The 14,064-nt window shown below is 46.8% G+C and overlaps 1 protein-coding gene across 1 annotated transcript; it reads right to left on the bottom strand.

Annotated features, from left to right (window-relative positions):
* Positions 1-34: 34 nt before the first annotated feature.
* On the bottom strand, positions 35-9,294 carry LOC144196509 (desmoglein-2.1-like). Its single transcript, XM_077716740.1, has 14 exons — positions 9,194-9,294; positions 6,646-6,768; positions 6,414-6,572; positions 6,178-6,319; positions 5,655-5,815; positions 5,433-5,567; positions 5,094-5,279; positions 4,445-4,869; positions 4,179-4,321; positions 3,743-3,964; positions 3,154-3,396; positions 2,378-2,508; positions 2,067-2,279; positions 35-1,781 (listed from the first exon to the last, which is right to left on the bottom strand). The coding sequence occupies exons 1-14, from the start codon at positions 9,224-9,226 to the stop codon at positions 588-590; spliced, it is 3,510 nt and encodes a 1,169-aa protein (XP_077572866.1). The 5' UTR covers positions 9,227-9,294; the 3' UTR covers positions 35-587.
* Between the last annotated feature and the right edge of the window lie 4,770 nt (positions 9,295-14,064).

Genomic DNA, 14,064 nt, shown 5'->3' with positions numbered 1-14,064 from the left:
TTTAGTGAGCTTCAAGACCCAGAGACACTTTGATATCTGCCCATCTCCTCATTTATTTAATTTCAAAAAGCAGTGTTTTAAAAAAAGTCCATAAAAAGCTCTTTACATGATCCCACAGCCATAAGCGTCCATACATCCATATTTACATCCATAACCAAGTTTGTGTACCCGTCAGCATAATATTGACCATTTTGAATGATAGAAAGACCCAAATCCTGCATTAAAAATAATTTTAAAAAACACCATGCAGAGAAAAATCTTGCGAAATACAAGGTTAGTCTTCAATGTTTACAAAAAATTAAAAATAAAAGCAGAAGGCTAATGTTGAGCGACTTCCTGGACAATTTGAGGCATCCTGTACATTTTACAAATGATCTAAAACACAGGTGTCAAAGTGGCGGCCCGGGGGCCAAATGTGGCCCGCCACATCATTTTGTGTCAGGGTTGGTCTCCATGAAGGATCTTGGTTTGGATCTCCACGTTTACCTTGAGGTCGCTCAACCAAGAGCTAAATATTGAAGGACAGGTTGGATGGAGCTGGTCTTCAAAGAAGCTAAAAAAAAAAAAAAGGCCACCAACGCCCGCTCTTACAGTTCGGTGAGCTTCTCCTCCTGCACCACCACCTTGCGGTACGTGGGGATTCGGCTCGTGCTGGCGCCGGACGACACGGACGCCAAAGCCCCGGAAGCCCCGCCAGAGATGCTCGGGACCCGGACCACGGAGGTTTGGTTGCCCCCGGCCGCCATCCCCACGGGGATCCCGCTTTCCACCACGTTCCGGAAGCCGGAGAGGGTGCCGGAGCCAAGTTGGATGTCGGCGGGGCCCGTGACGGTGGTGGTGGTGGTGGAGGTCAGGACTCTTCCGTTGACGGCGTCGTCGGAAGAGGCCAGGAGGACTCTTCCGTTTCCGGATGTGCCGGATCTCCCCTGAATGGACATGGCGGGCAAGGTTCCCGCCATCATGGCGCCGGAAGCGTGCTTGCCGGAGGTCTTCCTCTTGGTGGCGGTGGTGACCAGCAGGTTTTGCCCCGAGGCGCCGGCGTTGCCGCCCACCAGCACCAGGCCCGGGTTCTGGGCCGCTCCGCCGGAAACCAGGGTCTGGCCTTGGACCAGCATGCCTTGCGTGGGGGAAGTCGGGGAGCCGGAGACCAGGACCACGCTCTGCCCCCCCGTTTGGGCGCCCGAGACCACGCCCTGTCCCTGCATCAGAACCCCCTGCGGGTTGGCCAGCACCACGCCCCGGAGGTTGGCGGCCGGCGCCTCGGCCAGGATCATGGCGTTCTGGACCGCCGGCTGGACCATGTACTGCATGGGCACGGGCTGGATGACGGGGGCGGCGGCCGTGTAGTAGATGGGCGGCGCCGGCTGCTGCTGCTGCTGGAGGAGGAACATCTGGCCTTGTTGCCCCGCCCCTCGTACCAGTGTGGTCCTGCCGCCGCGGTTCCGTGAGCCGTTTCCCTCCACCACTTGAGTCACGGTCTGGGTCTCCGCTTTGGGGACGGGCGCCGGAAGCGGCGCGGGCTCGGGTCGGTGTTCCACGACGATGGGGGCGGGAGGCGGCGCGGGCAACGGCGCGGGCTCCACTCGCACCTCGCCGCCGCAGGCCTGCGCCAGGGTTTTGAACTTGGGGCCCAGGTCGTCCAGGAAGCCCAGGTCATCGTCGCGCTCCAGAAGGCTGCAGGACCCCAGGGAGCCGGCCAGAGATCCCCCGCCCTCTTCGTTGTACGCCAGCGGCGAGTCCTTGGCCGCCAGCTCTTCTGCGCCGCCGCCGCCGCTCAACTTCTGTTTGGGGGCCAAAGGGTTTTTAGAAAGGATGACAATTCCAGGCACACTTGGCTAATTGTAGCCTAGCTCCCGGCACGCTAAGCTAATTGTAGGCTAACTGTAGGCTAACTCCTTCCTCGCTACGAGCGATTCCTGGTCTGTCCCCCCCTTTCCCGCGAATGGCCGGCCACCCGTTCTGGGCGTGTCCCACCCGGGGGCCCGCAGTGGGCTGGGACGGGCTCCAGCGCCCCCCACCCACGCCGTGCTGAAAATGAATGCGTTTTGGACAGGTCGGACACACACCTGAGAGTAGTACTGCGCCAGGATGTGATGCGGCAGGCCGAGGTCGTCGTAGGCCGCGCTGGATTCCGCCCGGAAGTCTCTGCGGCGGCCCCACGTCCGGCGATAGTCGTCTCTGTAGCCTGACTCATAGCCAGAGCCCACGTTCTTGAAGTTGCTTCCTACCACGTTCTCCTGCACCACTTGCGGCGTGGGAATGTTCATGAGCGGCACCTCCTGTGACGGATCCCCAATTTTGTCAGAAAAAAAAAGGCGTCCCACAACCCCCCCCCCCCACCCTCACCAGGAGCGGCCCGGCGCCGGCCGATACGTACCGCGTTCTCTCCTTGGCCTTCGGTGCGGTAATTAATCAGGTGCGACTTGGTGTCGAACGGGAGGTCGGTGAAGTCTTTCGGGAGACCGCCGGCACCCCCGCATTGGCACAAGAGGAGCAGCAGGGGGACGACTGAGGGAGAGAGGGAGGGACGGAGGACAAACAAAAAATTAACTTGGATAGCGGCTTTAGCATTGCAGCAGTCATCCCTCCGATAACGCGCTTCAACCGTGGGTCAACCCTATTATAACTTTGTTTTTTGCCGCTTACAAGTTTCATCAGACAACAGGTGTCAAAGTGGCGGCCCGGGGGCCAAATCTGGCCCGCCGCATCATTTTGTGTGGCCCGAAAAATCAATGAGTGGCGACTTTCTGTTTTAGGATCAAATTCAAATGAAGAGTATATTTCATTTCATGACTCCCCCCTTTTAAATCAACCATTGTAATCTTTCAATCAATTATAGGCTAACTCCCGGCATGCTAGGCTAATTGTAGTCTAAGTCCCGGCATGCCAGGCTAATTTTACTTTCCCGGGCCACACAAAATGATACGGCGGGCCACATTTGGCCCGCGGGCCGCCACTTTGACACGGGACTTAATCCATTAATAAAAATATCGAAATATTCTATCTAAAGTGGTCCGACCCACACCTGTAATGGAGTTGACGTTAAAGCAAGCCGAGTCTGACCCCCTTGGTTTAACAATTGGTACTCGGACCGGTACTCGGACCGGCACTCGGACCGGCACTCGGACCGGCACTCGGACCGGCGGTACTCACGTAGCAAGAGCAGCAGGCCCAGCAGCAGCAGTCCGATTCCCGCCGGTCCCAGCCGGGACTTCTTGTCGGGCTGACCCCTCCCGCCCCGACGGCCGCAGACCACTCCGTCTTCGCAGGTGCACGCCTGGATGGTCACCCTCTGCGGGTCCGGGCAGGCGTGGCCCTGAGCGTCCGTCACCGAGAGCTCCACCTCGTGGACACCGGCGAATAGCAAGTGCTGCGCTCTCAAGATGGCCGCCGTATCTGTCCACAAACACACATAAGTTCATGTGGGAAGTCAGCCTACAATTAGCCTAGCATGCCGGGAGTTAGCCTACACACATGAATTCATTGGCTGCCCGTTTTCCAAAATGGCCGTCTTCGAGTGATAAACACAAATACGACCAATCTGAAGTAGTTTGCGATGCCAGTTTTTAACAAACGACTAAATACATATTTTATAACAATACTACAAAAAAGGTCATCAAGCCATTTTTATCCGCCATTTTTTTTTAAACGAAAATAAATCTGGATAATCTCCCTCCCAGTCACCAGGGGGCGACGATTGGACGCTCGCGTCATCGTCCACAAAGCTGGATTTTGGTCTCACCGTTGAGATGTTCCAACTGCCATTTTCCTTTGGTGCCTTCGGGGATGATTTCAAAGTGGAACGGAGCGCCGTTGGGGAAGTCGTCTCCGTCCACCGCGCTGACCGTCAGCGTGTCTTTGGGAATGCAAAGCGTCTGCAGCGTGCTGGTTAAAATGGGACACTCGTCGTTCATGTCCTCCACCTGGATGGCCACCGTCCCGGTAGCCGTGCTCGGATTGGCCTCTACAAAGGGGGGGCGGGGAGGGGGGCGGATAGACAAGATAGTTACGCTCATTTCCCAGGTGGTGCCTCACTGTGTGGAATATGTAAATTCGCCCTGGGCTTGCGTGGGTTTTCCACAGGTACTCCAGTTTCCTCCCACATCCCAAAAAGAAGCATGCTAGGCTCATAATATGCTAGGAATGAATGTGGACACTCGGAGTGGGCGTGTGCGTACCGTCCGTCACGCAGAGTACTTTGGCGTAGTAGGTCCCGTTGACCAGAAAAGTGGACTCCCGGTCTAACATCTTGTTCAGTCTGATATCGGCCGTCTCCGAGTCGATACTGAACCAATTGTCGGGGTCGGAGCCTTTAATATACCTAAAACAACATGCAAAAAACAACCATGGTCAATCTTCGAATAATAACACTTCATCTGACGCCCTCTAGCGTGTGACCCGTGGTAGTACACTCTCATTTCAGGCCTTTTCTCTCCTCTCTTACTTGACGTTCTTGGCCGGTTCGCCGGTGTCGCCGTCCAAGGCGGCGTAGCGAGTGATGATGTTTTTGGTGTCGAAGGTGGAGCCGCCGCCCTCCGACATGGTGATGACTTTGACCTTGGGTTCAAAGTGCGGGCCCTCGCGCTGGTTCTTTACGTTGATCTTGACCGGGTAGCTTTTGTACGTGGTGCCTTTCCACGTCACTCCTTGAGACGTGCTGGTCATGCCTTTGCTGAAGCCTTTTAACCAGCCACCTGCTCCGTCTTCTCCTCCTCCACCCCCTCCTCCGCCTCCTCCCCCTCCTCCTCCACCTCCTCCTCCTCCAAAAGCTATATTAGCCGTGGATGGATCCGATGGATCATAAGGTGGATTCCAATTGAGAACAGCGATTCCCAGGTCCATGTTCTTCACGTCCTCATAATCCACAGCCTGTAGAAGAACGTGATCTTATAAGAGACCAATCCAACCAATAAGGATTCTCAAAAACGTGACCTTTAACCCCTTAAAGTCCCAAAAGAGCCTGCGTGGTGTTCATTTTTGGAAGCTTTTCAACCGAATTGGCATCTTTGCTTTCCGAGTCATTCCCAAAAGCAAACACCAGGGGGCCTCCCAGGTGACAGAACCCAAGTGAAGCGGACCTTAAGGTTGGTTACCTTATCGAGCATGAGGACGCCCTCGTTGGTCTTGGAGTCGGTGACCATGCGGAAATGATTGGCCTCGTTGCCCTTGACGATCTTGAAGACGCTTCGCCAGTTGTCGCTTCCGTGCACGTCCAGGTCTTGAGCCTTGATCCGCATCACCTCCACGCCCTGGCTGTTCTCCAGCACGTTTCCCTCGTACTGCCGGACAAAGAACCGCATTCAAAAAATAAATTAAAAAATAAATAAATAAATAAATAAATAAATCAAAGTGACCGTATTACGCCTTTGGGCTGAAAAGGGGCGTGTCCTCCCTCCCAGGTCAGCTTTGTTTATTTACAGTGAAATACATACCTGGGTTTTTTCCAGTGTCGGGGGGTTGTCGTTGACGTCTTGCAGTTTCACCGTCACGGTGGCGGTGGCGCTATTTCCGCCGGGCTGGCCGTCCAGGTCCTGGCCCTTCACCGTGAGCGTGTACTTGTCCACCGCCTGAAAGGTCAAAGGCCGGCCGGCGGATTAGGACGGCGGACGGCCTGTGGGACGAGCCCCGCCCGGCGTCGGCGCCACGCCCCCTACCTCTCGGTCCAAGTCGCTCCGTTTGACGTAGACGGTCCCGTCGCCTCCCATGTAGAACATGTCGTTGGGCGGATCCTGAGACACCAAGCTGTATCTGATCTTGGAGTTGAGATGTCCCGGTTCGTCGGCGTCCGTCGCCGAAATTTTCATGACCGGCGTCCCTGGGAAGAAGACAAACAAAAAAAAAGGTAAATCACCACATTGGGATCTCATAAGAACAGAAAGTGGCCCCAAATGAACAAGAAGTCACCCTAAATTGCCCAAAAAATGAATAGGAAGTGACCCTAAATTGCCCCAAAAATGAACAAGTTATAACGCTAAATTGGCCAAAAATGAACAGGAACACTGAACTCCCTTAAATAGCAAATGATCTAAAATGAATAGGACGCAGTCCATAATTGCCCAAAAATGAACCTGAAATGACCTGAAATATACCAAAAGTGAAGCACAATCGCCCAAAATTGTACAGGAAAAGGGAAAACTAGAAAAAGAAGGGGCGCACTTTGACTTTGGATTTGCTCACCCTTGGCGCTCCGCTCGTTCACCGAGGCCGCCGGGATGGCGGCGAAGACGGGCGTGTTGTCGTTCTCGTCCGTCACCCTGAAACGGATGTCGATGTTCTTCTCCGCCGGCCTGCCGTCCGAGAAGGTGGCCACGCCCGACAGCTGAAACCGCGCCCGCCCATCACAACGACAACGCTAACGATACGGTTTCCGAAATGAAAATGTCCACGTTGGCCGTGGGTCGCCGTCAACTCACGTTGTAAAGGCTGATCTCCTCCCTGTCCAGTTTTTTGGTCAACTTGATGAATCCCGTTTTGGAGTCCACCACAAAGAGGTGGAAGGGGTACTGGTTGGCCCCCACGCCCTCCAGGGAGTACGCCACGTTACCTTTGCCATCGTCGAAATCCGAGTGGATCTGCCATGTCCAAAATGGAGCGTTACCGACATTTGTCCACCAGAGGGAGACAAAGCCAAGGCCGTTTACTCACTTTGGCCACATATTCTTCGTTGCTGTAGTCGTGGTTTTCCTTTATAGGTCTGGGTGGGGGGACCCAGTGCCGTTTTTGGCGTTGTAAGATAGCATCACTCTGCACCGGGGTAACCAAGTGGAGCTGGAAAAAGAATTATATTTAAAATTTAATTTAAAAGGACTTTCTTATCGTCGTGATAAACATTCCAAGGCTCTCATTGGCATGAGTACATCCGTTTGAAAACATTGATATTGACATTTTTAAATGACATTTCAATTTTTTTTGCAATGAAAAACAAATATAGATAAAATAAAATGAATGAACAATGATTGGACGCCTATGCCTTGATGACAGAAAGCCTGTCAAGGGATTGACTCACTTGACTTGAGCGCTCGGGTATTTTTCTCACAATTGTGCGAGTCGAGACGCTGACAAAACAAATTAAAAAAAATAAAAAAATGACTGATGTCCGCAGGCAGCTGAATGTGGACAAACCTGTTGAGTCAGGCCTGCCTGTCTGTCTACCGACTCAACAAAAAAAGACTGTGGTTTATGTCCTACTATTTAGAAAAAAAGAAGAAGCTAATTCTCGCTAGCTAAACGTGCTAACAATCGTCAATCTTCATAGTTTATTGTCAGGTAGGCTTGGTGAAAGTGGTTATGTGGGCCGGACCATTTTAGATATAATATTTAGATTTTTTTTAATTAAAAGAACTGGATTAAAAGCACTGAATATTCAGTTTTTTATAGATCTAAAACAATGTTTATGAGCGTTTTTTAAATATATTTTTTAGATTTTACAAAATGATTTTTGACCAAAAAACACAAAAAAATGATTAGAAAAATGACAATTATAGATTTAAGAACTGGATTAAAAGCTGTGAATATTCCATTTTTTACAGATCTAAAACAATGTTAATTTTGCCTTGTTTTAAATATATTTTTAGATTTGACAAATTCATTTTTGAACTAAAAACACAGATCAAATGGATTAAAAAACGAGAATTATTCATTCAAAAGGGGGGAAATCAGGTAATATACATCTATATCTATCATTTGAATTTGATCCAAAAAGTCATGACTTTTCCGGGCCGCACAAAATGATCCGGCGGGCCACCTTTGGCCCCCGGGCCGCCACTTTGACACCTGTGTGCTCTAAACTTCCACCATGAACTCAAAAAGTTTGACATTTTTTTTCCCGACACACCCTAAGCTAGCCGGTTAGCTCCTAAGCTAGCTGTCAACTGGTGTAGGTGCCACACCCGCAGCGCAGACTCGGCCAGCCCGGGCTTGTGACGGGGTTAGAAAACGTAGACAAACGGGTGTGGCAGGTCGCACTTCACTCATTGGTTACGTTGCCAAAATTGTCAAGTTGACACCTGCAGCTTTAAAAAAAAAAAAATCCAAGAAAATGTCCCAGGGGGCATTGCTTCTTCTCTGGTTAGCATTAGCCAACGTTTGAAAATAGCTCTAATGCTAAAAAGATACTCATTTATGGTCCGCAACTCTTTCATGCATTAATTATAGACGTTTTTATTACATCAATAGGGGTGTCAAAGTGGCAGTTCGGGGCCAAATGTGGTCCACAGTTTGAAACCCCAAAAGGACATCCAATAGTATTTTCCACACAATTCCTACATTCTTATTGATAAAGTACATTTTAACCAAATATGATCTTAATTTAGCACATTTTGATCAACCTGGTACATATTTACTAGTTTTTAAGCAACAATTTTGAACCACTTGACTTTTTGAGGCAACATTTTCCACGGCTGACTCAATTGCCATCATTTTATTTGACGTAATTGGCTACATTTTACGATCTTAAAACAACAATTTATTCTTCCACTGAATGTCGACCATCAATTTATAGCAGTGAACAATATTTTGAGCAATAAAAAAGCAAATTCTGACCAATCGTTTATACCATCAACTAATTGACTATTGACCCAATTTTTTTATCAAAAACTTTCACCAATTGCTAGTTTATAAACAACAATTGGGCCTATTGAACAAATGTCACAATTTTGACTACTTATAACCAACAGTTCACCCCAATGACCAAATTTGAACCAACATCACAACATATTTTTCCATAAAAAAACTTTATACATTTTCCTCACAATTTGACAAATATTTTCCAACACAAACAAAAATTGAAAATTTTCCACCATTTTGATCAACATTTCCAAGTCTACTAATTGACAGCATTTAATCCTTTTCTAAGCAACCATTTCGGACAATTTTCCAAAATTAACCACCAATTTCTACCGACCAAAATCCCATATTTCCCACCACTGACCAAATTCTGCCCAACTTTCCTCTTTGTTTCGATTTTCCTACTTTTCAACCGACCTGAACCACCATTTTCCACCAAATTTCCACCATTTTCCACCCAATTGAACCGACATTTGCTCTAATTCAAACCACAGAAAAACCTAGCAACTTGTTTGAACTTGCCCGAACCACCTCCAACTCCTCAGAGTCTCAAATATACACCAGACCTAAATGAACATTCCAAGGTTCCCAATCCCAAATGAAAAAGGTCAACATTGTCGCTACTCACAGTCAGCAGAAGCGAGAAAAACGTTGCGATCATGACTGCTATCCGCGGCCATGAAACCCAACCCGAGCCACTTCCTGATAATGAGAACCGGCTCGGCCGGGTGCTTATTTATGAAGGGGAGGCGTTCTTCTCGCAACACTAAGCGCACCTACGCACCCCCGCGCACACGCCCCCCGCGGGCGTGGACAGGTCGCTGTGAAAATACGCGTCAGGCCTCGCTCGCCATGTGGACTCTCGTAACACGCCTTTAACAGACTTTAAAATTAAATGTGTATTGCACTGTTGTTATTAAAGTCATTTTTAAATGAGAAGGATTTGGTTAAAGTAGTTTTTATACTGCTTTTTAACCTATCTCACATACACATTAAAGTGTTTTGTAAAAAGTTAATTATAACGATATATATACAGCATACCAGGTAAGTATATTAGCCTTAACTAGCAGCTCATTAAGCATTTGCAATGTATATCGTACAGTAAGTAGTACATGAGCCTGCTAGGCTAGCGATTAGCCATTCGTCACTGCCCAACGATATTTAGCATATTTACAAAAAAACATAATTAAAGCCCAGAAATAATACTCAACAATTGTAAAATCTATAAACCTCATGGTCTTGTAGACATATTCCAGCTCAAAATATTTACATTTGGTATTCCCAATGCGCAGTATGACGTCATGTAGGTAGTGTAGCATTTAGCCACTTGACACTAGCTAGCGCTAGCCTCATGCTAATCGCCAATGAACATAGTATTTACATGAACACGATCATATAAGCCCTACAATTACATTCAGCACATATTAGGCTCTTTTAATAACTTATTTAACAACACAGAATTCCTCTAAATAACATATTAGAACTTAAATTAGCATTGAGGCTAAATGTACAACAGGTTTAACTTACCGGTGGTCAACACGACGACCACGGCTCTTCAAATCCACTTTAAGGCACGTTTCTTTGTCCTAAAAAAATAAGTTACACGTTAGCCGTCATTATTAATGAGCTAACATTTGTTTTAAATGACCATTGCATGATATTTTTGTACCAAAAGCTGCTCATTCATGATGCATTCTGGTAGCTTTTTTTTAGGGGGAGGGAGGGCGCTTTGGTCAGTTGGCAGTGCCGTGTCAAGAGTTTTTCGGGGCTGGGGGCAAGCCATTCCCAGGGCCCCCACCCCCACAAGTGCGCACCCTAAAAATGTGTTTTTGCACACTTAAATGCCCCATAAATACCGACTTGGGGTGCGTGGGGGTTTGACGATATTTAGAGCTAAGTGCGAGCGAAGAAACACGTTGTTTTGATGGATGACTTGTTTTTTTTGGGGCGTGGTCGCTACTCACTCAGACTTTCACCCGAGCTTTGTCTGGTCTACGGTCTCATGTCATCAAAGTGAGTCAACTCAATGTGACTCATAAGTTAAAATACAAATCTGTGGCGTCACATGGTGATCACCAATTCACGTCAATGGCAGTCAAAGAGTCCATTTCATCCAAAAAATGGCAAAAAGCTGTCATAATGTGACCCAAAATCAACAAGAAGTGGACCATAAGTACCCCAATAAAAATGTCCAATAAAGAGGAAGTGAGCTAAAAATCAACAGGAAATGACCCAAAATTAACATAAAGTGACCCAAAATTAATGGAAAGTGACCCATAATTTCCAAACCAATAGATCTCAGGCTAACTGGAATTAGCATTGTCTTCCAACATACAAAAAATGCCTGTACATTTGATTCCAATTCCAAAGATGGGGGGACCAATCACGAGGTTCAAGCGAAACCGATCCCATGTCACATGATCTGACTAAAACAATCAGAAAAAAACAAAAAAAAAAACAAGCCCAGCTACTGAAACGGCCGTTTGTTTTCAGCTCGTCCAATAGCAGCCAAGCTTTTCCAGACGGCCGCTTAGTAGTAGTAGTACTCAAATATTTTTTAAAGTCAATTACTCAGACTTTCTGGGCGTGGCGCTTTTGTCAGCAATTTTTGGCATGTTGACAAAAGAAAATTGGTTATGACTCCTCCATTTTTCAATCCCAATCCCTCATAGCTAGCATACAATTAGCATAGCATGTTTTGGGGACCGAAGCACCCGGAAAAAAAACATGCTAACCTGGGAGAATGTGCAAACAGTGCCTGGAATCGAACCCACGACATCAGAACTGTGAGGCCGACACGCCAACTGCTCAAATCTAAATATAAAGAGTCCAAAAAAATAAATACATTGAAAATAGGCCAACTGTAATAAAAAGAATCATTTGAAAATGTTCAACTAACAAGCAGTTCCAGCAGAAACCTGCGGGTGTCACTGTTGAGCTGCACTTTTGCTTAAATAGTGCCTCACTCGTTGGTGACCTGACCTCCTTCTTCCTCTTCTTCTTCTATGAATTGTATTGATTGTGGTTCTTCCTTTTCCTCCTCTACTTCATCTTCTTTTTCTTCTTTTTATTGCATTTCTCCCTTTTCCTTCCTTCCTCCCACTTCCTTTTCTCATTCTTTAATTCATCTTTATTCCAAATCTTTTTCCTTCCTGTTCTTGATTTTTTCTCACGGTTCTTCCTTCCTTTCGCTCTCACTCCTCCCCTGGCTCATCCTCCCCGCCGCCCCCCCCCCCCCCCCCCCCCAGTCCGGTCCTCCTTCTCCCTCCCGCCTTTGGCGTCGGCCGTAAACAATCCTCAGCGGATTAGACAAGACCCCCGAAAAATGCCGGCGGCGCTTTTGTGCCTTCAAACGCGCGTCTATTTATTTATTTCGAAAAAAAAAAGCGATACGGACGCCTGGCGAAAAAGCCGGTGCCGTTTGGCCGCCGCCTCTTCAAACCAGTCCATCGGGATGGACTTGATTGACGGCGGCACAGATAAAAAAATTAATAAATACTTAAAGTACACCTCATCTTACAAAATGTTCAAATTGCACAAAAAATAAATTCTGGAACCAATTCCTTTCAGAAGTAGAGGTACGACTGTATCATATTCATATTTTTAGACTTTCTAATAAAAAATAAAATGTAAAGGAACTTTTTGGATGAAAAATACAACAAGATATTTGCTATCAAGCGTCTCCAAAAAAAAAAAAAGTGTAAATATCCGATCCTAAAAGCTGTCAATTCCCGAGTGGATTGGTTTTGGCGGTCCAGCTGTCGAAACGCCGCAAAAAAAATAAAAATAAAAAACGGGCTGAAGCGCTAAAAAGTCTGATTCCGTTTGAACTTTTTCTCCCCCCACAAACTCTGCCCGAGAGTGTTTTTGTGCGACTTTGTGAAGCCGCCGCCGCCGCTTAAAAAGTAGAGTGCGAGAAAAAAATAAAAAATAAAAAAATAAAAGCGTCTTTGAGGTCGAACTCGGCGACGGCAAAATCTTCTTTTTTAGAGCGAGAAAGAAAAATAGGACGCCACCATTCATTTGCTTTGTTCTCGGGCCACAACGTCGTTATATTTTAATGAAGATCTTTTTCTTCTGCGCAAAAAGACACCCCAAAAAAAAAAAAAAAAAAAAAACATGTCTTACCGTTTTAGGCAGAAAACGCCGTCCTTTTTAGTCCAATTGAGTGGAAATGATGTGGAAAAACCTTCCTGGAACGTCCGATCCATTGGATTTACGTTGCTGTCAATGTCCGTCCTAAATGGAAAAATCGATAAAAATGAAACATGCTTTCATTTGGGGCCATTTTTGGGTCAAATCCAACTTTTTTTTTGTCTTTTTTTTAATGGTTTTGCTTTCATTTCAGGGCATTTGGGGTCAATTTTGGGTCATGTTAAGGCACTTATAGGTCGGTTTTGGGTCATTTAGGCCACCGGTGTCAAAGTGGCGGCCCGCGGGCCAAATCTGGGCCGCCGCCTCATTTTATGTGGCCCAAAAAAGTCAATCGTGAGTGCCAACTTTTTGTTTTAGAATCAAATTAAATGAAGAGTATAGATTTATATTACATTTCCTGATTTTTCCCCTTTTGAATCAATCATTGTCATTTTAAATCATTTTTTTCTGTTTTTAGTTCAAAGATCATTTTGTAAAATTAAAAAAAGCTCATATAAACATTATTTTAGATGTGTAAAAAAATGAATATTTAGAGCTTTTAATCCAGTTCTTTTAATCCATTTATAACAAAAAAATCAGTTTTTTGTTCAAAAATCATTTTGTAAAATCTAAAAATATATTTAAAAAAAGCTAAATTAAACATTATTTTAGATCTATAAAAAAAATAATATTCAGGGCTTTTCATCCACTTCTTTTAATCCATTTATTTAAAAAAAAAAAAGTAAATATTCTATCTAAAATGGTCCGGCACACTTAAAACCGAGTTGACGTTAAAGCGGCCTGCGAAGGAGGAGAAAGTAAAGAAAGAGGAAGCACTGCCAGTGGCATCCAGTCACTTTCAGTCACTTCCAGTGTCTGCCAGTGGCTGCCAGTGGCTGGCAGTGGCTGGCAGTGTCTGGCGACTTGGCAGCTTGGCAGCTGGCGTCTTTTAATTAGAAGCGCGTGGCTTCAATGTGCCGCCGCCCGAACGAACGAACGAACGAAGGAACGAACGAACGAAGGAACGAACGAACGCCCACTGGCTTCTTCCGTCTCGCTCTGCCGCAGTCGCCCAAACGCTTTTGAGAAAGACAAAAAAAAAAGATACCCCTCCGTGCTGGCGTCCTCGCCGGATCCCAAACGGAAATCTGAGTGAATCTCCTCCAATGGACGCAAAAAAAAAAATTAAATATATTATATATTTTTTCCCGTGTGAACGATCTTGTTTTATGCGCAAACGTGATCTCCCGCGGGGAAACTTTGATTCACACGCGGTCGTTAATTTTGCAGGCCGGCCATGATGGATGAGACGGTGGTGGCGGTGGAGGGGGGGGGGGGGATTCGAGGGGGAGGAATGAAAAATGG

This window comes from Stigmatopora nigra, chromosome 5 (assembly GCF_051989575.1).
Source record: "Stigmatopora nigra isolate UIUO_SnigA chromosome 5, RoL_Snig_1.1, whole genome shotgun sequence".
Lineage (NCBI taxonomy): Eukaryota > Metazoa > Chordata > Actinopteri > Syngnathiformes > Syngnathidae > Stigmatopora > Stigmatopora nigra.
This window is presented reverse-complemented; position numbering and strand designations above follow the sequence as displayed.